The 23,529-nt window shown below is 42.6% G+C and overlaps 2 protein-coding genes and 1 long non-coding RNA gene across 11 annotated transcripts in view; 2 read left to right on the top strand and 1 right to left on the bottom strand.

The window, feature by feature from the left end:
- Window positions 1-8,577, top strand: part of TACC2 (transforming acidic coiled-coil containing protein 2) — a 146,099-nt gene extending 137,522 nt beyond the window's left edge. For all 9 annotated transcript variants that reach the window (XM_080401488.1, XM_080401487.1, XM_080401490.1 and 6 more), the window contains 4 exons: window positions 5,112-5,272; window positions 5,836-5,942; window positions 7,036-7,156; window positions 8,078-8,577. In XM_080401488.1, coding sequence (XP_080257614.1) covers window positions 5,112-5,272; window positions 5,836-5,942; window positions 7,036-7,156; window positions 8,078-8,143 — 455 coding nt within the window. In that variant the 3' untranslated portion in view covers window positions 8,144-8,577. The remainder of the gene's footprint in view (window positions 1-5,111; window positions 5,273-5,835; window positions 5,943-7,035; window positions 7,157-8,077) is intronic.
- A 172-nt stretch (window positions 8,578-8,749) lies between these two features.
- LOC308069352 (uncharacterized protein) lies at window positions 8,750-14,877 on the top strand. The gene is made up of 3 exons (XM_080401512.1): window positions 8,750-9,318; window positions 10,158-10,274; window positions 10,879-14,877. Exons 1-3 carry the CDS (start codon window positions 9,264-9,266, stop codon window positions 11,082-11,084), a joined length of 378 nt encoding a protein of 125 aa, XP_080257638.1. The 5' UTR covers window positions 8,750-9,263; the 3' UTR covers window positions 11,085-14,877.
- Window positions 14,878-17,931: 3,054 nt separating this feature from the next.
- LOC308069353 lies at window positions 17,932-23,309 on the bottom strand. Its single transcript, XR_013930349.1, has 2 exons — window positions 22,488-23,309; window positions 17,932-18,683 (listed from the first exon to the last, which is right to left on the bottom strand). It is a non-coding gene; the product is annotated as an uncharacterized lncRNA (long non-coding RNA).
- Between the last annotated feature and the right edge of the window lie 220 nt (window positions 23,310-23,529).

The raw sequence follows: 23,529 nt of genomic DNA, 5'->3' as shown, positions 1-23,529 counted from the left end.
AGATGCAGGAGAAAGGCTAGCCTAGCTCTCGATATCCGCGAGCAGGGAGTGTTAGGAATCCAGGCTACATGCACTGTGTTTATTGAAAAACAGAAAGAAATTATCCCTCTTGCTCCCCTTGAGAGAACTGTCACAGACAGTACAGCATGCCAGGAACACAGCAGGTATACCTGCACCTTTCTAAAAAGTTTTTAACAGGGAAGGATTTTTATTACAGCTGTAAACATACCCTATTGTTCTGCCCTTTTTAAAATCGGTGGCTTCCCCTCATCTGCAGTCTGTATTGTGTGACCCCCAAATTTTTGGTTTCTTTTAAATTGTTTTATTCAGTTAATGCTTGAGTTGTGTTTACATACGTTCATAGGAAATTTGTTAATTTTTTACCCAGAGGAGGGGGGAGGCAGTTCAATGTGTGATGCTTTTGCTGCCTTCCTGCGTTTCTCAGCCGTTGGGAGACACCCCAGCCTCCTTTCAAGGGAAGGGAAAAACATGTCTATAAATAAATAAATAAGCAAATTATTGTTATATTATTATTAATAATACCCATAATAGTACAATATGAAATAAAATAAATAGCAAAATATATAAGAATAATATACAATAATAGTATGCCTGGCTTCATTTTCTATGGTGTTACACCTCCATTGCCTTTTGTATGTACAACTGAGCAAATCTGCCTGCCTTCTGACATAGCGTCTGTCATTCTTGTCGTGCAAGTGTTAAAATAGGAGTGACCAGAGTATGCAAAGAACTCAATTCACTTTGGTTTATACTGCTCTGGTATGGCTTCATCCCTGAACCTGGCCATTCATACGGACAAGCACAGGACTTGTCCTTTTTTCCCAAACGTATGCATATAGCTAGCAACAGAAGTTCCTTTTTGATAATGAATTCAAATTCTATTTTTGAGAAACAGATCTTTTTTTAAAAAAAACCCAAATTGTGAGACTGCAGTGCAACAAGAAGGTCTAGAATAGGAGCCCTAAGGCACAGGCACAGCATAAAATTCTATAATTGCCACTTCCTCTTGTTGCAAAGAAATGCAATGTAATTAAAACATTGGGCCACTGACCACTGAGGAAATAGAAAGATCTTTAAACTTCAAGTTCAGGGTACCAGTCAGAGTCTTTCAAATGATCCGTGCAGGTTTTTAAGAGCTATGGCTATAAATCATGTAATTCGCTGTCCATTTGCAAAGGAACTGAAACAACAACAGTGACACGGAGAGCATGTGTTAATTAGAGCAGTATGCAAATTCTGCAGCATGGTTTCTTCTCCCTGCATTTAATGTAAATTTTTGATCTAATTGTCCCACTTTCTCCTGTCATTTGTCATAAGTTACTGTCGCTTCTGATAAAGGAATTCGCTCATCCAAGTGCCGTGTAGTGGTGGAAAATGGTTGTCTGTGTGCTATTTGCATATACCTCACAGAACTATTATCACAACAATGCCTTAGTGCTAAAGCAAAATAAGCATTTTAACAAAGGAAATGCCTGTGCTGCTTCTATTTATGATTTAACCCTTCTGAGCTATTTATACAGCCCTGTTGGGAGGGCATTGCAAGTGAACCAATTTCACAAATCCCTTTCATGAATATGCAGTGTGGTTGGTAGGTCCTGCTCAGCTTTTAAGAGGTCGTCATACGTGTGTATAACAAATATTGAAAATATTCCGTAATACCAATATATGATTGTGTATGTTTTCCTATAAAGGCACTGAAAACATGCATTGCGAGCAGTAGTTGCCTTTGATTGCAAGGGCTGTGGAAGGTCTGGTATTCGCTGCCACAGATGTGCAGAACCCAGCATACCCGACCCAGCTTATGCAATTAGTTTCGTACCACACTGTGCAGCCAGAGCTCGCAAGCTGTCAGTGAAGAGATCCCTGCTAGTGGCTCTTTGCCTGTTTTTTTACTGGCGCTTTAACTTTTTTTCCTTTTTTTGTTACACTTGCCTCGGCAGCCCTTAACACATTCTTGTTTTTACTGAGGAGGGAGAAGAAAGAACAGGCGTCCCAGGCTAGCCTGCTGCTTGTGCTGCTGCTTTGCTGACCGTTGCCCAAGTTTTGCAGCTCATGACTGCGTGGCACTGACAGCCCTATGGAACGGAGCCCGTGTAGCCCCGATGTTCACTGCACCCCACCCTACACACACCTTGATCACAGCCGCCCACAGTTCCCTTCCAAAATCCCTGTCGTGTATTTCCTTCTTGTTGATGGATTTGCAGTGTTGGGGTTTTTTTATGTTAGAAATGTATCCTTATACTTGTGCATTTAAATACATAATTAAATTCTCATTATGAAAAACAAAGAGATGTTATGCTTTGTGCATTACAGGTTGTTGCATTACTTATTTTCTGCTTTCCTAACAATTCCTGATTTTCTGTTTTGCTTCCGTTTTTGTTGCTTCTTGCTATTTGCTTGCAAAAACAAAACAGGCAAGCCTGGTAAGTAAAGCTTTTCACCAACTTTCACACCAGCATTTTGCATTTTTCATTTCTTTTGCTTTTGTTCTCTGTTTGCTGCATTCCCATTAAGTAATGTAAGTAATACTGAGCTGAGCCTGAAAGCGGATCTGCTGTGGTGGTGCTCTGATTCTGTCAATTTGGATAGTGTTAGTCCTGAGCATACTGCTGTTATTGTTGGTGAGTTGCGGGCAGTGTGTGTTGCAGACATGGAAGCCATTTAATTAAAATATTTTAATTGCATAACCTCATAATATCTTTAGAAATAAGTATCTGTAACTGCTTAACTTGACTGGCAGACTTATTATCAGCACAGTTCCACTAAGCAACCTTTTCATTAAAGCTAAATCACAGTCTTAGGAAATATCACGTGGATCTTCTAGTCCCTCTCCAGCCAGATGCCAGTTTCTGTTTTCTGTAGTGTTTAACCTCTTTGGTTTAAAATGTATTTTAACTGTTATCTGAGACTACCAGATGCCCCGTTCCTAAAGCTCACTGGAAAATTTTCCTCTTTTCAGTATAATTGTCACTCCCCCAGTATAAATTTCTGTGTTCCCCTTGGAATGAGAGCCTCAGCTCGCAGCCTGGCCCCTGGACAGCCTTAGCACGTAGAGGAAGGGAGAGGAGCAAAGGAGCGTTGGCTGTCACTTGCCCTGAATTCCCGTGGGCAAGTTGAAGTGGGGCTGGGGACGAGTGTGCGAGGAGCTGGTCCAGCTGAGGGAGAGAGAAGGGCACCACGATGCACAGGAAGAGGAAGAGCTCAGTAGCTGCCAGGGAGTGAGTCATGAGTTACTAACTTTCTAGACTGCCCTAGAAACAAGTAAAAAGGAAGTTGCTACAATACCACAGGCAGCAGTCTCAGAAAAAGTAAAGTTGTGACATTAAATCAATTTGAGTACATTACATGATGATGCCAATGGATCCCTTCCCCTGTGTGGAGCTGCAACGACAGAGGTTTTGCCAGGATCCTGCCAGGAAGTGTTCTGCAGTTAAGGTGGACGGTGTGCAATCTCCAGTGTGAGCAGGCAAACCTTGTGCTGGAACACAAGGTGACAGCTTCTCAGATTTAGATAAATAAATGAAAATTGACAAATGGTTTTCTCATTTTGCTTGGGAATACCATCATTTTGCCATTACAGGTGATCACAGAGTGTCTTTAAGAAGGAAAATAGAGAAGAATGTTTATTTTTTATGAATGTTAAATGGTGTCAAACTGATGTGGCATTACAGGGCTCTGGGTTTCTCAGTTCTGCCATGTGAAAGCTGTTCATTCACCACTAAAATAAAGGTGTTACAGCTTCCAGTGCTGCAAACTCAGTGCAGGTCCTGAGAGCTTCTCTGGTTCTTTCTATCTTCTGCATCACATAGAGCAAAAGAAGCTCAAGTCAGGCTCTGCCCCAGCAAGATGCTGGCAGGGGGCACGCGGGGGGGCACAGAACACAGCCAGCATGAACTGACACACAGTGCGGAACCCGTGCTGCTCTGGGCTTAGTTAGGCTAGGGAAAAAGTGTATAAAAGGATTGAATATGCAAAAGGAAGAGATTAATGCCAGTTTGGGAATTGACAGTATCAACTTTGACATTTCAGAGCTGACCAGCACTATGAAATATGTAATTCAGATGAAGTCTTCTATTCAAATAAAGAACTAAACAAGAGCTTATTTTTTTAATCTTCCAAAATAGAAAGGCCTGAATGAAAAGTTGTAGATTCAGAAATGCCACGTGTTTTTTACGTGGGAGAACTTGCCTTATTTTAGTTTCTGTCATAGACAAAGGAAAATGGTAATATAAAACTGCGATGTTCTGCGGGTTCGTTTTCATTTCCATATCTTTCAAAGTAGCCATTAAAACATGGACACAAGGATCGTATCTTAGGATGTGAAACAAACAATGAAGCATTTTGGGAGACTATGCCAAACCTTTTCTTCCAGTGTTATACGGGTATTCCAACTTATTACTATGTCAGCTCCTTTGAAAAGTTCTCTTCCACATGGATTTGGACTCCTGTCGTGTTCTTCCCCCCATCCCTACCTTAAATTTAACTATACACAGGAGAAGCTTGGAAGTCTGCAGAAAGAGACCAGAACTTAGAAAGCGTGTCTAATGTTAGATCTCCTTTCTGCCACTTGTTACAGTAATCCTGAGTGGAAGTCTGCAAAACACTGTTCTCCAAGGGAAGAATTTGGGTTGAATTCCATTAAACAAAGTTCTGCCTTTGTACAGGATTAGAAGAGGTTCCAGGAGATGACAAGCATGTATCAGCAATGGCAAATAATTGATTGCCAGTGCTAGTAATATGCATAAATGTCCTTCAGCTAGTGGCACTCTCAGGCAAACAAGCAAAATCCAACACCTGCCTTTTTCATGGGAAAAGCTGAGTTCAGCGTGAAATAAATCATCAGTACAGAGAGAGAATCACGTTTTTCCCCAATGTCAAGATACTTAAATATCACTGTATTTAGCAGCTTTTTTCCAAAACAGGATTGTGTCTTTGTATAAAAATGGCTTTTTTGGATCCCACAGACTTACTAATACATAACGTAGAGCACAGTATAGTAGAAACTATAGCTGATAGCGAAATCGGTGTTCTTACTACTATTACCCTTCTGAAAATCGCTTTTCTTCCTACCCCTCTCTTCTTTCTAACAGAGGATGAACAGAGAGAGAAATCTGTCTCCCATCACACTGTTCAGCAGCTGATAGTGGAGAAGGAGCAAGCTTTGGCAGATCTGAACTCAGTGGAGAAATCACTGGCAGATCTTTTCAGGAGATACGAAAAAATGAAAGAAGTATTGGAGGGGTTTCGGAAGGTGAGTCATGTTACAGTCCCCTGCTTTAAAGAGCAAAGCTGGGCAGGTGTCCATGTCTGATTCCAGTCAATTCTGATGTACTGCATCAGGCTGCCGAGTGCTGGGGGGAGGGAGAGCATAAATGCTTATTTACGCCTCTGTTTTGGAGCAGCTCTTAAGAGATGAAGATTTTAGACAAGAGTAACTTGCTCCCATCTGTGTCACTGCAATTTCAATAGATGTCACATAACTGTGGGACTTAAGCACGTGTCAGGGCTGGCTTCTGGACTGAGCATTCCGTTAAAACCTGGGATGTGAATTCCTCAGGTCAGAGGTTATGCCTAAAGCGTGTGACATAACATAATCCTCAGATAAAGGATTGCAGCCATGTTTCAACTGCAAACAGAAGAATTGTAAAGCTTTTTTACATTGTGTAATACTGCTTCAGGTGGCCTCTGTGTGGTGGTCTCAGTATTAAAATAAAGGTGCAGCCCTTAAAATACCTGAATGTGACTCCCGCAAATAGGTGCCTGTCCTACACGTCAACCTCTGGTATTAAATTTACTGTAATCTTCTCATTTAAGAATGAAGAAGTGTTAAAGAAATGTGCACAGGAATATTTATCCCGAGTAAAGAAGGAAGAGCAGCGGTATCAAGCGCTCAAAATTCACGCTGAGGAAAAACTGGACAGGTAATGGATTGTACCCATCTCTTTTCAGGAGTTCATGCTGCGGGAAGATTCCTGTGGCTGGACCTTGCATCCCAAACCTGCTCCTTCAGCAGGCAGAGCACAGGCTGCCCTGTGATGGAGGGTGGAATTAAGTGCCCTAATGGGAATTTGTGTAATGTGCTGGTGTTTCTTCCAGCTCCTGACCACATAGAACACCTTACATTTCTGTCTTTATCAAATGTCTCTGTTTCTTTAACATATTTTCCAGGGAAGATCAAGAAAGAAGCCCTTAGTTAGGTTTATGCAGCTGTGGAGGGCTGTGCTGCACCTGCAGCCAGAATTCCTGCCCCCAGAGATTTGCTCTTGCCCCTGTGCTGCATTATTGCCCCCACATCAGTCAGCAGAACGGAAATGGAAGTGCTGCTCCGCTGTTCCGGCACAGAACCAGGCAGGCAGTCTCTCCCTGAAGCTGCATCCGCCCAACTTGTGCTGAGGGTGACAAGGAATAGTTGCACAAAAGATCGTACCAGCTGTGCGCGGGCAGTAACTCCTTAAGCCGCTGTTAAGGAGCAAACATCAGATTGTGGCTCAAGAGAGGCAGTTCTGGCTGATTTTTTTAAAATATTTTTTTTCTGTGTTTTCATGTAATGACAAATTCGACATTTCTAGGAATTACATTCAGGACTCATATTACAGTCCCCTAGATGTTTTCAGAAATGTCACTAGGATTGATCAGTGCCTGAAACAAACTAAGACTTGGATTTGCTTTCCAGCTGTTGTCCCAGCTGTTGGTCTAGGCTGTAAGAACTGGCAATCAGGTGTAGAAACTGCCGTAGAACGCTTCCACCCAAGTGATATTTGTGACCCCAGCACAGATATCTGAGAGAAGCATGAAGGGAACGACACAGGCATTAAGAAAAGACCTTGCAGCCTCCACTGAGCAAGAGAGCGAGTCATGGAAAGTCTCTAGGGACAAGTCTCAGAATACTTTCAAAGACAGGCAGAAAGCAGCCCTGCCCTCACCACCCACCGGTTAAGCTGCAGTCCATCCTTCAGTACCCGCTGTCCTTTCCTGTAGACAGCCTGAAGTGACAAAAATCTGGTTTTTTTCTAGAGCCAATGCTGAAATTGCACAAGTGAGAGGCAAGGCTCAGCAAGAGCAAGCGGCGTATCAGGCCAGCCTTCGTAAAGAGCAGCTGAAAGTGGACGCATTGGAAAGAACACTGGAACAAAAGGTACATGGCGGTTCAGCTCTCTTAATGCAGAAGTCAATGAGATGACCAAAGTTAAGCGAAATTTCCCCAGAGTGGCCGCATCCAACTCTCTTCTGGAGCTGGGACTGCAGCCAGGGTCTGCCTGAGGACCTGTCTTGCCCCTCACCCGCAGCTGGCCCGGCAGCTCCCTGGCCCCAGGGGGAAGAGCAGTGTTGCCCAAACCTTTACAACATCAGCTGCGCACACAGGCCGTTCAGGGAAACGGACCCTTCTGCCAGGGGTCAGGGCTGATTCAGACAGGCAGAGCTGCCTGTGCCCCCGCACAGTCTTAAATCTTTCTCAGGTTTAAGATCTTGGTTTAGTTCTTCTTTCAGTTTTCGTTTCCATTTTTAGTTTCATCTGCCATTCCAGTGCTAGCTTACGTGCCTTCACTGTTAACAGAGGCAAAACAATCGGATACAGGTCTGCGTGGCTTAGGGAAAACGTGTCTGTAGGAAATCCCTGTTTATATCTCACGCTCCGTAGCTCAGCAGAGGAGCTTGTCAGTACAGTACAGCTCGCCCTTGCTTAGAACCCCTGGAAAATGGTGAAAATAATGCTGTACAAGTGCAGCCTGGCAACAGGTTTGCGCTGTGTATGATTGTCTTGTGCTAGGAATGACTGCTGTAAAGCTGTCTGCTTTAGCGCTACACTGTGCTTACTGGAGTGGGAGGAGCGGTATGTGGAATTAAGTAAGCGTATTGTTTGAATGCACTGCGCATAACTGTACTATGTATAGTATACATCTATGTATGTCTCTCTCTATATAGATACTCTGTTGTCAGTATGGGAGAAAAGTTAATTGTCCCACACTTCTCCCAACGGTTGGATAGTTTAAATAAAATACTCATCTTAATGCAATACTATTTTTCATAATACTTAATATTGCCTTTTATTTTCCAGAATAAAGAGATAGAAGAATTAACAAAGATTTGTGATGAACTGATTGCCAAAATGGGGAAAAGCTAACTTTTAACCAAACTTCTGGACTTCGATTTTGAGTGCAATATGACCATTGGCACACTGATGTCCATACATTTATGTGGACAGGTTATATTTTCACTTTTTCGTATGCACTACTGTATTTTCTTTCTAAATAAAGTTGATTTAATTGTATGCAGTACTAAGATGACTATCAAGAATTTCTTGCTATTGTTTGCATTTTCATAGTATAATTCATAGCAAGTTGATCTCAAAGTTCCTGTATCAGGGAGATTGTCAAGTTCTCTAAGAAATTACAAATTGCTGATCCTAGCCTTCCCTTTGTACATGAGTTCCCATGTTGGATGTCTTTTGGATTTAATATAAACATGTATTACTTGCATGGGGACTCTTGCCTTAAGGAGTGTAAACTTTATCTGCATTTGCCGATTTGTAAAATAAAATTAAAAATGAAAAAAAAATGCATGTCACTTAAATGAAATTCTCTATTGTAAATAAATTTTTTTCGTTGAAAGTTGAAGAGAAGTATGGCTTCATTTTATCTACCTCACTTGCTTACTTCACATGCAGTGCCAGATACAGCAGCTCTTATTAATGAGTTCCTTCACAGAAAGCGCTTCATGGGTCGCTGCTTGGAGCTCTCCGTGGGTCACAAGAATATACAGCTTATGTGCACGTATCTGTGTCTGTATCTTCTTCTTTCTATACATACATATATATATATATATATATATATGCTAGATTTGAACCGCTCTGAGGTCTCGAGCCTAGGCTTAATCCTCCGAAATGTTTAATCCTCTAACCCTGATCCAGCAAATCCCATAGGTGAATGTAACGAGGCTGCTTGCATGAGTTGAAGGCTGTGACATGCGGTGGTGGGATGGTGGGTTTTACGCGTATCTATCACCGAAAGGTGGCTGCGTTTTCTTCTTCCTGCTGCTGGGTGAGTTTGCCTGCAGGGTTTGTGGAGATGGAAAGACGTGTGATTAGAAGTACAACCAGAGTAAGCTAGATAAGTAGCATTCTCGCACACCTCTTTATCCTGTAAGTTATCCTCTGCAGAGGATTAGGTATGTAAGATAAGCGTTAAGGCTTCAATAGCAAACAAACTGCTTTCTTTGCCTAATGGTACATCTCTTGGATCTTCATGATGTGGACAGTCTTCAGCCTGGTTCTTGTCAGCTCCCTTTTTGTACTCAAAAGTAAGTCAACTCCCTTTCCTTTGTTATTTATTTTTCATTTCCTACTTGAGGCGTGGCTGAGCCTCTTCGCTGTTCCGGGCTTCTCTCCTGAGTCTGTTCGGTTTCAGTTTATTTTGTGTATGTGGTTGGCAGTGCAGAATTTCACCAGTGCTATGAAATGTAAATGTCAGGATGTAAGGTAACGAATTTAAATGCGTGTGTCCCTATGGACCACGAGTGTGCTTTCTGCTCTGCAGGTTTCATCCATGGTATCTTAAATAATATTTCAAATTCATGCTTGCCTTTGAAAATGCCTCACAGTTTGAACAAGGAAAAGGTACAGGACTGAGTTACAGTTGCAATGTTTAAAGAAAAGCAAAACTTAAGAAACACTGTTGTGCCAGCCAGCCGGAGTGGTACTCTAGGAGGAACTGAAATACGGACCACAGTGTGATTTTGCACATGTACAATGACTTTTTCGTGGTACTGTGGACCAAAGATCATGAGGGAAGGTGGGGGGAAACATGATACTCCCAACTTGTTACAGTGGACTCTGCTCTGAAAATGTTGCAAGGAGGTGTGGATACAATTACAGAAGATCAGATGTTCTTGGATTATTTTAAGTGAATTGTAACAACTAATACGTGGCTGATTATTTTTTATGTTTAAAATCAGTATCTGGACCACTTCTAAAAAAGAAATTATGATAGAAATTGCAGAATCTTCAGATTTTTTTAAACCTTTGCAATTTTTTGCATGTGCTTCCAACAAAATTAGAAGGACTGTGCAGCTGATATTTTAAAATATTTTTTGTAAACTAAACACTACAGTGATAAGTGGTCTTTCTTCTTTAATGCCAGGTGAGGCACTGCAGTGTTACACCTGTGTAGGTTCTAGTGATGAAGACTGTAACAGACAAGGAACTCAGCAATGTCCAGGGCATTCAGATGCATGTGCGGTCATTAGAGGACAAGGAAGTAAGTAGTCACAAACAGTTCAGACTCATTACATTTTTAATAATAGAAATAAATAATCAGTGTTGGAAAAATAAGAGTGTATGGTAAGCTAAGGAGAAAAACAAAGGTAAATATTTCCTCTCAAAACAAACCCTATTAATAAATCTCAATCCCTAATTTTATTGGTTTAGCAGCAATCTAATACAAAATCCCGCGAAGTGTGATTTGTCAGTGTGCTGTGACGAGCTTTATCCGTGCTGTGTGAAAGCTGTAAAAAAGCACTATAAGTATTGCCCACTCCTTATTTAAATCTATCATTTTAAAGTGAAATGACTTACCTGGAAATTAGGAAGGAAAAGCAGCTAATGAGGCACTGAACCTGAGCACGCTCAGAGATATTTAAGCTGCATCAGTTGCATCCAAGATAAATTGCAATTATTTACCTTGAGTGGGAACTCGTTAGTGTGCTGTAATCTGATGCAGTTATATTCGTTTACTTGTAAGGGACAGCCAGACCTAATGTTGTTCAATATTGGATGGTCGGGTTGGTGCTGAGGGCATGTGGGCAGGAGCAGGTGGCCATGAACGTGCAGGTCCCTTTGGGTTCAATGTGGCTCTGTTCCAGGTGGCATTATGAAGTCCTGTTCGTTCAGGTCCTTCTGCGAGCGGGCCAGGAGGGACGGATCCAGAGCGCCTGGAGTGAGCGTTCACTGCTGCTACTCAAACAACTGCAATGCAAAAAGCTTGGCTTCGAGAGTCACCACCTCCACGAGCTACTTCTCCCTCCTCATCTTTACATTGCTGTGGCATCCGTTGTTGAAGCTGACATGAGGGGCTGGGGGGGAAGACTATCCTGAAGCAACAAGTCTGCCTTCTCAGAAAGGGATGATTACATTTCCTAATTATGTTACTCCATGTACCATATTTCTCAGTAGGCAAAAAGCAGTAGGCAGACCTGACAGATGTTCAGATAAAAAAAAAATTGTTGCATCCGTTTAATATGTCTTGAGCTATATGTAAGAAAAGCTGTCCTCTTCTTGTTTATCATAAGGGGTGATTGTGCGTATATGTAACATTTTCCTACAATTTAAATGTTTGTATGTATCTTAGCTGCAAGTAGCTTTCCAGGAGGATAAAGGACCAGTATCTTCCAAATGCTGTTTACTGTTGGCAGACATTCAGAAGCAAGCTAAAATTTTCAAGCACAAAGTGACTGAAAATTCTAGCAAGCATTTCAGAGAAAATTTGCAAATCAGACAAAGCCAGAAAACTCAAAATAATGATTTAGTATTAATACAAACTGGTAAGAGAAGGTCATTAAGAAAACAATGCATGGAGGTATGTTATATTATGTATATTTCCTGGGGGAAAAAAACAAACTTCCAGTCTTCTCTTTTCTGATCCTTTGAGAATCATACCACGGCACTGGAAGAAGAAGGGAAAACGAGCTTTGAAGTTATTTTGAACTGGTCAGCTCTCTCCAAAGGTCAGCTTGTTCTATCTCTACTGCTGGTTTTGAGAACAAGTGATTAATCCCTGTTTTGTAGGCAAATTATAACTTGAGTAATAAGGTTTTTATTTATCCAAATTCTTCTTGTGGTTTCAACTATGTAATTAAATCTTCACTGTCCTAAACTTCATTCTTTGAGAGTAAGAGTATGTATCTCCCCCTTCAATTACATGATTGAGTTGATCTGTGGTGGTTTACGTAGCCTTTTCATTTTGCAAAGTGAGCGAAATTGCTTGGAGATCTTTAGAGATATAAGGAACTAAATCAACATTTTCAATAATCCCATTCATTGTAGTCTCACCAAGTAAATGATCCAGAACGGGCCACATCACAGAAGGCCACTGTGTGCCACTAGCTGGCAGGCAGGTGGTCCTTGGAAGCAGTTGTGTTGAAACCAGGCAAGACGAGAAGTGACGTAACGCATGATGTGATAGCGGTCTATGATATTGGGGAGCGGGGTGGCACCTGCTTTGCTTCAAACCTCAGAGGGACAGGCAGGCAGAGGAGTGGGATCTGTAGATTTTAATGCCCGGCTGTGATGACTGGTCTGATCTCTCGCACACAACACCCACAGGACTGGCTTAAAGTCCAGCTGGTGTAATTGAAGTAGAGGTGGTCTTTCAAGTTCTAGTTTTAGTTGTCCATTTGGAGAAAGTCTGGTCATCAGGTTTATGGAACTCACAAAATATGTGGCAAAGTAGCTTCTTCACTAGCTTTGTGTTGTGACTTTTTTTCAGTATAATTCTTTGAAAAATCAGTTCCAGGCAGTGTGTCATAGAATTCTGCACATTCACAAAACTTTGATTAAGGCTGCAAACTTTAGAGAGCTTCTTCAAGTGAAGTCAGTGAAACCTACGTGTAGATATAACCCTAGCCTGCCTTGTAGTTATTGCGTGGCACACGGGCAAGTCTGTCTCCTTGTTTTATTGTACTCTTTGCTCCGTGTGGATCCTTTCATCAGCTCAGGTAGGTTGTGGCTTCAGACTGGGACTGTTCTTCTGGGTTTTTGTTTGCACGGGCTCTCAGACAAGGCGATTCTGGTCTGTGCTTAGTCGTTAGGCATAGGTCTGATAAAGCTGTTGATTGTAAAGATTGCAACAATGCAGCAGATCCTGGCTGAGAATGTTTATTTAGACTTAAATGTCTGTGTAAAAATCACTTGTGTTGGTTTAAGTATTTCTCATTTCATTCTCAGCTTAAATCAGTTCCTTCAATATCTTCTGCTACAGGAAATACTATTGATTGTATCTTTGTTTTCTGATTGTTCTGTAATGATAAATCTGTATTGAATGTGATCTCTGTGTATGCTCAGTGCATTTTCTTCATGAGAAAATAAAATACAGGCAGTGGCTGACAACGTCTCTTGATAAAAAACTGCATCTTTTAATGGGGATTTCCAGTTGCATCTGGCAGTCTGTTTTCCAGCAGGAATTCTGGAATTCTTTTTCAGTGGGATGTATTTCTTAAATCTGTTAGATAAACTAGTGAATGCTGATAGTTTTCTTACTGTGATATTTCCATGATAAAAATAAGAAGGTAAGGCTCTATCCTCTTGACAAACACCATCTGTCGTTCCTGACTAGAGCCAGGACTCAGAGCTTCAGGCAGCTCCCAGCCTCCCAACCGCCTCCGTTTGATTCTGCCACCCGGCATGTGACGGGCTGTGTTTTGCTTTTTAGGGTCTGACATTTTTCCTGCCTAATTATGAACCTGAAGTGTGCATGCACGTATGGATCTAGAAATGATAAACCCTATTCAGGGGTTGATGATACCAGAGGGGTTTCACAATGGTGCTTGGCATAAACATTAACAGAAAGACAAGCACAGAAAAAAAATGGAACAAAATAGAAGGAATATTTTTTAAGCTCTATTAAAAATACAGAAAATATTTTAAAGTTTCCATGACTGTGCAGAGCTATTCCCAGTCATATGTAAAATAGAAAGTAATTGTCTGTAGTTTGGTTGTTCTGAAGTCAAATCCTTCCTGGTGGCGCAGTGGCATCCTCTTTCTGTCTTCCTTAACATTGACAGACAGTTGAGACAAAAGGAGCAGAGTGATAATGAAATGCCTTCTGCTGCAACTGGGCATGATACGGCTTCTTTTTTGTCTGTTGTATTAGTTGGATCTGTGTAGTGGATCAGTCAGGTAAGTAACTGGGTTTGAGTTTAACGCTACCCATGCACCTTCAAGAAAGGATCTCAAAAGCAAGAGATTTCTAATTTCTGATTTATACGTGAGAGAAACTCTCAATTATAAGTATAAATTGTAAGACTTCTAGATAGCCCAAAATCATAATTTCCATCATTTCTTGATATCCCTTTGGTTTTGGCAGTACAGACAGCGTTTCCTTACTTTACCAGCCTTCTCAAAGACAATGAGAGCCTCTGGGACCTACCAGGAGTGCACATCTGCACGAAGTGCCCCTGCACTTTCTCAAAGAGCATACACACAAATGTACAATTTAATTTGTGTCAATATTCATCCACGCCTGACTTTTCCCGCAGTGAGAGCAAAGTTCCAAGTTGTCTCTTGGCCTTGGTAAGGAATAAGCAATTCTGGAAGCTTGTGAGCTTTAAAATCTAGATCAGAGAAGATTACCTCAATGCCACCTGTGATATTTAATAAAGTTTTAAATACGTCTTGGTGTCACAGATCACAGTTTCTTTTTTAACCTTTTTTTCATGTGAAATGTCAGTTGTGGGCTCTGTTCAGTAGGGATTAAAAAACCCCACCCTTGTACCTTGTGCTGTCATGTCTTTGTGTGCAACAAAAGCCCAACTGTGACAGATTTCATTTTAAGCATCACTCCAAAGGGTCTCAACCTTTCCGGACCCTATGGATGTTTAGGATGTAGCCCAAAGCTCTTGGCTGTGGCTGGTGACTGCCCCTGGGAAGGAGTTCCATGCTTTTGAAATCAGAAGTCCTGACTGCAGTTCCTGGAGCTCCACGTTGCCACCCTGCGCACCCATACACTCCCTCTGATCATCCGAAGCCAGCAGCGCATGAGGGGCATTTTTAATTGGGAAATTTATGACATGCTCAGATGTAGCATATTTACTCACAACAGAGTGGAAAAAAGTGGTAACAGTGTTCATCCCAGTAACTGTGTGTATAAAGAGCGTAGCTAGAAATCCATTGCATTGGCGGTGTAGCTACAAGCAAACTTTGTTAGCATCTGAGCAAAACAAGGGAAAAGCCGCTGTGGGATTCAGTTCAGAAAGAACCACAGAAGCAGCATGCAACACTTGGCAACGTGGCTTTATGGAAAGTAGGTCTTGTCAAAAACATCTCATTTGAGGTTACAGATTTTTGCTGATAAAAGCAAATACATAGATTTTGCAACACATTTCAATAAAATTGCAGTCGTGGTGTACAGACTGAGAGTTCAAGAGTTAGAAGAGTGAAAGACTGCAAAAAAAAGTTCTCAGTAGAAAATCATCCAAATGGTGTCTTGGACACAGGCAATCTCACGTCATCTTTCTGACAATCCCAGGATGTTGCCGTAAGAACTGTCACAGGAAGAAGGGGCTGTCAAAGTACCAGCATGCCTGCATCCAGATAGCCCTATATGTTGCCATAGGGACGGGTTCCCAAGGGAGAGAGGTAATGCACGTTTTGGGAACAAAAGTAAAGCAGAGGAATGAGAGTGGGGGGATGGAGCTGAGCAGCCACCCAACCCTCCTCTACTCTGCACTTGGCACCAGTAATCTGTGAAGGAGTACACTGTTACTCAAATTGCTTACACCTTTTCTAGCAACCTGATTTAGCCCAGCCGGCAATACTTCTTTCAAAACCTGCCCTTTTAGCTGCTAGCTGAAAAGTCTTGTAAGTATGAGATAACGTTTGAAAGGTGAAGAGGAATCTCTTACTTGAAATTGTTTCCCTTTTCTGAAGACTTCCTGCCCTTCATCCTCACCAAAATATTTTTCATTTTTTGGTCTAAACACTCAAGGGGGGAGGTGTTGGCACACCAGCAGAGACGTGGCCAAAAAAATGAGGCTGTTGTTCAAGTGCAGACACTGGTTCCTACCACCTTCACTTGAGATGGCTCATTTTAAGCAGTGACAGTCACCTTCAGTTTCTGATTTTCAGTGTGAAAAGGTCAGTGTCTGCAGAACCGGCTTGGAGCTCAGACGGACTGGCTCGTTTCTCTCCAGCCAGGTCAGAGCCTGATTTTGTTTTAAAACAAATTTTTGATGCATGGCTTTGCTCCTGTGCTCTCCCAGTCTTCACAGAGCTTTTGTGATATGTTCTTGAGATCCTGAGGATGTTCATCTCCCTTTAGCAACTTCTTCTTAACCCCTTTTGCAGCTTTTGGAGGACTTTCATTTAAGAAAAATAAAAATCCCCAAAAGCATGTATTTATTAATTTCAAGTTCTCATATATATGTGGCACTGGGATGACATTTCTAATAGCATCATAATCTCTTAATTTGCCTCTCCCAACTTTACGATGATGATTGCTAGTTTCAGCCTTTAGCAGCATGATGGGTTTCACTCTATTTTATTTTATCCCATGTATGAAGACTTATTGGCTAAGGCCCATATAACCAGCCCCAGAGAACAGCTCCTGCCCCACTGACAGGCATGCCAGAAACCCAGAAGCTGCTTTTAAAGCAGGAGCTATTTAAATCACAGTCAGTTGTGAGAGTCAAGCCTTGCTGGGGCTGCAGAGCTGGGGGTTAAGACACACTTTTAAAGCAATCCACTGTCACAGAAATGAAATAAGAACCTTTGCAGTATCAAATGGCCTCAGTGCTTTTTTTGTTCTCACCTGTGATTCACGACATCTGTGAAAGGTGCTGCCACCGGCTGTGCGTAGGCAGGGAAGAGCAGCTAGTGACAAGCCCTGTCTTCACCTCTCCGCTTGTTCAGTTCTTCTAAGGGTTAAGCTTTACTTTTGGGAGCTGTCTTTTTGGACATTTCTTTTGCACTGTACTGTTACCAGTGCTTATGAGCATTTGGCAGTCTCCATCACTTCAGTTTCCACATTCTCTCAGCCAGCTATGACTCCTCATATTGGATAAACATGTCTGGTTTTGTTAAATATTCAGTTTCAATGAATATAACTCTGGAAAGAGCAAATCGGTTACCAGGATGAAGCAAATCCATGAGCGGAGCAACTGGCTGAGCCAGGAAAAATGTTCATCGAGAAGTCATCCGAGCAGGGCTGTGCCCGTGGGGCTTTGGCAATGGGTTTATTAGCATTCCTGTAATCAAGTGTAGGAGGAGCTCATGGAGAGGAGAGATCTACCAGGCTGCTTTTCATTTGGTGATGTTTCTGCGGCAGATGAAAAGGAATGGTTTGTCCCTGGGTTGGTTTGGTTAGCGCTCCCCAAGGTTTAGGACTGGGAGGAGCTTCTGCTAAAGCATGTTGCTGACGCAGCTCTGCTCTGTTGATTTTTCCTAGATTTAGTAGATCTTCCTTCGTAATCGCAGCACAGCCGTGGGGTCAAAACCCTGGCCCAGAGATGGATGTGTGCATGAAAAAAGTGTCTGCGTTTGGAGTGAGGTGTTCGTGAAATGAGGGCGCCTTTGCAGTCAAGCGGGTTTCACCAATTGCTGGCAATTTCAGCTGTGATATTTTAGGAACTGTGCAAGCCCATGCAGCTTTCAGAGCTGGCCTCGATAAGACTCTTCTGAGGAGGGTGAGAGGTGTGGGGGGGCAGGAGAAAACTTTGATTTGATGCCTCCCATTAATGTTAGAGAGAAGCAGTCCCTGAAAAAGCCATCTTCGGCCTGCCCAAAGATCAGGATCCCTTGTGGAAACTGAAAGTAATACTCATGAATGATCAGCAGTATACTGATCTCATCTGACCTTCACTTCAACATGGCTTATCCAAAGCTTTTTATGCTTATCCAAACTTTGGCTCCAGACCGCGCTGCAAACCCAAGCTATTTGGGGCAAATCCTGGTGACCTCTCCTTCAGCTTGCTTTCATCAGGAGGATGAAAAGAGGATTAGTAGCCCATGGATGGGGTGTCCCAAGCCAGCAAATAAAACAGTCCTCCCCATCTTGGAGCCGATTTCTAAGTCATGGTGTGCTTGAGGATCTTTCTGTGCCCAGTCTCAGAGACCAGTTCTTCAGAAGACAGATGGCCTGCGGGCTGCTTTGGGCTTGAGAAACACAGAGTCAGCCACAGCATTTAAAATACTTCTTAAAATAGTTCTCTTTTTTTTTTTTCTTTCTTTTTTTTTTTTTTCCCCTGAAAAATTTTGCTGCAGATTTGCCCAGCAACTACAGAAGCCTTTTCATTCATCTTATTTTCATAACTGGGAAACTGAGGTCAAGGTGGCCAGAAGCCCCCAGTCAGGCAGAGGACATGGGACTGGAGCCGATGCCTGAAATGAGGACAAGGTTTAGTGATGTTGCTGCAGTTGGAAGTTTGCCCTGGTTGAAGCGAGGTGCCTGCAGACAGACACCGACCCTCAAGTGTCTCAGCCCTGTCTCAGCTCCAGGTACCCTCTCAGAGCTGGCCGTCTGGATGGCAGCTTTGTCCTGCTTTCCTGCCGGTTGCTGCTGGGAATTTGGATGCATTAAATTGGATTAGACTCTGCTAGTTCAGCACAAAAAGTCTGAAGAGGCTGCACTGACAAATCAGGGCTCATTTATGGAGTTCTTGTTGAGCATCAGTGCGCTCATTCATTCTTCTTTCTGCAGTAAAATCACCTTCATAATTTACAAGAGAAACTCCTTCAGGTGTCATCTAATCAACGTACTTCCGTACTTGTTTTTTCAACAGAAACCTTGCCTTCAGCCCCTTAGCTGAGGCACACCGGAGCCTCCAGGCAGTACAGCAGGTCTGGCATCGGGGCTGGGACGTACAGGGTGAGCTCCTCAGAGGTACGTACCACCGTGGCCTCCAAAAAGGGCAGCATGCTGGACAGGTGATACAGGCACATCTTATGGTTTTGCTACCTGTATAAACCCAGAAAAATTACACAGAAAAAATAGACATTTATAATAGGAAAAAACCCCACAGTACAAGTATGTTTAGCTTTGGATAACACTTTCAGTGGTGACAGACTAAAGGCAGAAGTGAGGGAAGCTTTGAGGGGAGGTGGGAGTCTTTACTGAGGCCAGCTAAGAAAACTGGAGAAAGAAACAGGCACATAAGTCCTTCTACAGTTCAGAAAACTCTTAATATTTGAGTTTTTCTCCTCTTTTTTTCTTCTCTAAGGTTGTATACCCAGAAATCCCATCCAAAGGAACTCTTTTTACCCATGTGCAGAAGATAACAGAAAATGCTGGTCCAAGTCAGAAACAGTGACCTGAGAGAAGAAGTTCTTTGGAAATTGCACTTTATTTTCCCTGATCTGAATAGTGGGACTTATATGCAAGCTTTTTCTTTTTCCTTATGTGTTCTTGAGGTGTTGAGGCTTCCTGTGGGATCCTCATTGGATCTATTTATTTAAACCCAGGAACTGTTGGAGCTTTTTGCACTGCTTGTAGACATGCTCCTGAAAGCTTGACCTCAGTCTCAGCTTCTTAGGGCAGCAACAGGAGTGGACAGGGAATGTCGGACACTGCAGACCAAGTGACCCAATGGATGGCTGCCACCAAACTCCCTCTGCCATCAGCCTTACCGCACTGCTGCTGCTGCATTTCTGCTCTTCTGCAGCAGGGCAGTAAGACATCAGGAAAATATCTCCTCAAAAATGGAAAAAAATCTGGCACCTTAATTTCTTGAAGCAGTTCAAGGGGGGCTAAAGCAGGGCCGAGACAAGAGAGAGAGAGGACCACTCATAAAAGCCATGCCTCCATAGGCTCTCCTACACCATTTTATTTGCACTATGAATGCAGATGTCCATATGAAGGAATCACCATGTGTTTTGTCTAACAAAGCTCATTGTGGTCTGGGAAGGCCCATTCAAGTGTGATTTTGGTGGAGGTTTGGTTGTGGCAGGTTGTGATGTGTCTTCTGCTGGAATATTGGCTGCAAGTCACATCAAAGGCCTGCTGTTGCTCACCATACTGCATTATCTTCAAGTAGAATGGGAGCAGCCCTGCTTCTCACACCTACAGAAGGACAGGGTACATTAAAAAAACTCCAGAGCTGTTAGCTGCATGTTTGACTTGCTAATCCTGAATACTGGGCTGTGATAAAACCCAGGAGAAATAGGGCTGGGAAGGAGTGGGGTGGCACTGAAGCTGCAGCCCTTACAGATCGTGATCAGGGCTGCAAGGCAGGACAAAATGAAAACAGCTTTCAGCCACGCTGGCTCTGGTGAATTCAGGTAGTTCTCAGGAAGAGCTGTTTGCTTTGTAGTATTTTTTCTTACCATAAAACGTAGTTCAAATACACTTGCCTGAACTAGAATTGCATCTCTCAGTGGAATCAAAAATGCTGCAGTTAGCTGAAGGTAACCACCTTGATTAGCAGAGACTCATGGGAGCGTGCTGGGCGCTATCACTCAGCTTTTTAATTGCTTTTTAAAATAGCAGTATACACAAAGCGATGCGTTAACCCATGAAAAGTCAAATGATCTCACTGATGGCAAGGGAACAGCACACACACAAAAAATGCTGCAGGGGGACATTTATGGCAGCAATAACCAGTTTTCACTTACCCATCACTGTGACGGGGCTGGCAGGCAGCAGGAGCTGTGCTAGCCATTCATTTGCTGCTCAGCATCCATGAAATGCTTTTTCCTGGACCGATTCCCTAGCAATACGTCCAATTCTGCAGCCAAGCTGTTCTCTCAAGATAGCTGAAGCATGTAATTTTATATATGCGATGATATAGTATAGCTCTGTTTCGTTGGTAAAGCTAGCCCTGGAATGAAAGTAGTCTGCAAAACTATATCCCAGGCAGGAAAAGTAATCCCTGCTGTAGTGTGTGTTCCTCTCAGCATCTCATGCTCTATATAGTAGGGATGCAATGTCTTCTTTCTGAAATCTGGGGATCTTTTGAAATTTTTTTTTAATTAATTAAGGAAAAAAAAAAGCAGCAGCAGAAGGAAAACTGGCATATTGTCAAATTCTCTCCATCTACAGTAATTTCTCACTACAAGGAAGGGAATGAGGTGATCTATCGTGTGAAGTGGAAACGCTCCTGTGCACTCTGAATCCAGTGATCAAACTCAGATAAAACTTCAGACTTTCAGTTTTTCACAGTGCCTGAATTAGGTTGAGAAGGAGCCTATTTTTGCATAGTTTACCATTACAGTATATGCAAAATTTCTTGCCAGTCTGAAGAACAGTTAGGGCATTTTACTGCGCTGCTGTCAAGGAAGGTGTCTGTCACACGTGTGCGGGCATCCTTCTTCCTGGGAGCCCTCTTCAACATAACCACGCTAAATCCAAGTGAATATGAACAGTATTTATGTAATATTTGAGCTGACATGGTTCTTCCAACTAAAATGCAGCCAGGAGGCTGCAAATTTGGTTGCCATCACACATGTGATATTTTTTAGATATTGCTAACCCTAAAAAGCAGATTAGGCTGCTGCTGCTTGAACCATGCTAGCACCTCCGTTCTGTTGTTTACTCGCAATAGTGACCATGGTGACCAAATGGCATTTTGACCTGTAGCCCAGATTTTACTTTACTGTCCTTTTCAGGGGTTTATTTCCACCCACAGCATTTTCCACAATGAGAGAACAGCAACAAATTATTGTTTCTATTACCTTGCTGCAGCACATAAAAAGAAATATTGATCACAGGCATGAACCAAGTCCCCTTGGTTTAGTATTTAAGCTAGAATTAACACATAAATATTTAAAATGTTATTATTTTCCATGAATTATTGGAGTACAAAAACCTCTTGGCAAGCAGCAACCAGATAAAACTTATTTTACAGACAGAGATTTTTAGCCTCTCACTTTTGTGTATCTGTATTTGCCTTATTTGATTTATTCAGCTGTCTGGTTTGGAAACTTCATGTTTGCACATTCAAAATAATGACAGCAATGACAATGATTGACAGGAATTTTGAAATTTAAGAATCAAAGCCACTACAATTTCATCTGCAGTCTCCTTCTGTTGATATTTAAGTGTCCTTAAATCATACTTAATTCACGCATTCATGACTTGTTCCTTTGACAGAGCAAGATATCAAATAGCAATAGAGAACTGACTGATTAGGACCATCAGCAATAACTTTTTTTTTGGTCCATTAAATTACTCCCCAGCTGCCTGATATTATACAAACAGGAGAAGTATTAGAGAGGCTTTCATGCTCAAGTCAGTTAAAAAGGAATCAGTCCTTCTGAAGGAACATATATAAATACAAGGAATATATGTACAAATATGGATACCTACTGATACCACCCAACAGGCTGAAGAACTGGAGTGTATGTCTTACCTGTTCATACTAATGAAATTTAAATTGAGGAAATGAATTCTGATGATATCAAAACCAGACAGATTTTTTTACAAGAGGTCATGTATCTGGTCCTGGGAATGTAATCCTATTTTTTAGAAACAAGGTCATACAATAATTAAAGTGCCTTTCAGCTGAGAATGTGGAAACCTTTCAGACAAACACATTTCTCAAACATCTCTTCTTCCCCCTTTCTCTGTTTTCCCTAGAATTATGGAGGGCATTAGCAGCTGTCTTGTTCTGGAGCACTGCATCTCTTCCCTCAGCTCCTTTCTTCTTACCCCTGGTCACTGTGGTCTCTTCAGAATCACTAAAATATTTTTTTCCCTTTTCTTTTTCCTCCGTATACTAAAATAACGGGACCATCACTTATTCATGCCCCTGTCACTCCAGCTTACCTTCAGAATCCTTCTGAAAACTGCTTTTTTCTCAGGAATTCCTTCCTTCTTCCAATTGGCAACAGTGCTTGGTCACTCCTCAACTGTTCCCCAGCTGCTGCCCGTGCTTGGCCTGGCATCTGGCTCCCACGCAGGGTATCAAGCTTCCCATGCTTTGCTTACAATAATAGGAAACTTAACGCCCATTCTGGAGACCGTTAATGTGAAAAGATTTTTGGAGGTTTCCTCAAAGAAATCACCAGAGAATGATGTATTGGCAACCAGCTGTTAGCGACCAGAGTCCTCACCACGTTCCCATTTAACTATTAAAATTACCTTTCTAACTCACATTTCTCAACTTCTGGTTACAAAATAGAAACATTTCTTTTTACATGCTTTAAATTTTTTTTTTCCCTCTGTATCACAGGTGTCAGTCCGTCACGAGGTGTGGCGTTTGCTCAGCTAGGCCTGTAGCTGCCGGCCAGGTGAGCCAGCCATGGCTGAGCTCTGGGGACACTCTTTGGTTCGGGAGGTGTCACGGTGACACAGCTGGGGACTGGCTCGGGAACCCCCTCGCTGCTGTTAGACCCCTCAGAGCTCCTGGGGAAATCCTTTCACACGCACCGACGTGCATACAGCCTCACTGTATGTGCCGCCCTGTTCCGTTAGGTGACAAAAATCGGGCTTGAGACCTGTTAACTGTGGCACCTACCCAAATTTAAGTCGCTGAATGATTTGAATAATTGATTTACATCTGGCTAGGGTGAGATTTTGTCAGTCAAAGCATTTCTTTTCTGCATAGTTTGGGGTTTATGAGCATGAGGAGGTGAGGACCGGCTGCGAGAGCTGCGAGGGCAAGGGGCCATGGGCACAGGCTGCGACCAAGGAGGCTCCTTCTTACTGCGAGGAAAAACCTTTTTACCCTGGGGGCGCCCGGAGAGGCTGCGGAGTCTCCTCTGGAGACATTCCAAACGCGCCTGGACGCAGCTCTGCGCAGCCTGCTCAGGGGGACCTGCTGCAGCAGGGGCTCGGCCGAACCGAGCTCCACAGGCCCCTTCCAACC

The sequence above is a fragment of the Falco punctatus genome (assembly GCF_963210335.1).
Source record: "Falco punctatus genome assembly, chromosome: 9".
In the NCBI taxonomy this organism is placed as follows: domain Eukaryota; kingdom Metazoa; phylum Chordata; class Aves; order Falconiformes; family Falconidae; genus Falco; species Falco punctatus.
Note: the sequence above shows the minus strand (reverse complement) of the source record. Positions and strands in the feature narration are given on the sequence as shown.

Excerpts from the sequence above, each read along its gene's own strand:
- LOC308069352 (XM_080401512.1), top strand. The coding sequence starts at position 9,264 with ATGATGTGGACAGTCTTCAGCCTGGTTCTTGTCAGCTCCCTTTTTGTA. Across the intron at positions 9,319-10,157 it reads CTCCCTTTTTGTACTCAAAA|GTGAGGCACTGCAGTGTTAC; the intron begins GTAAGTCAACTC and ends CTTTAATGCCAG. Across the intron at positions 10,275-10,878 it reads GGTCATTAGAGGACAAGGAA|GTGGCATTATGAAGTCCTGT; the intron begins GTAAGTAGTCAC and ends GCTCTGTTCCAG.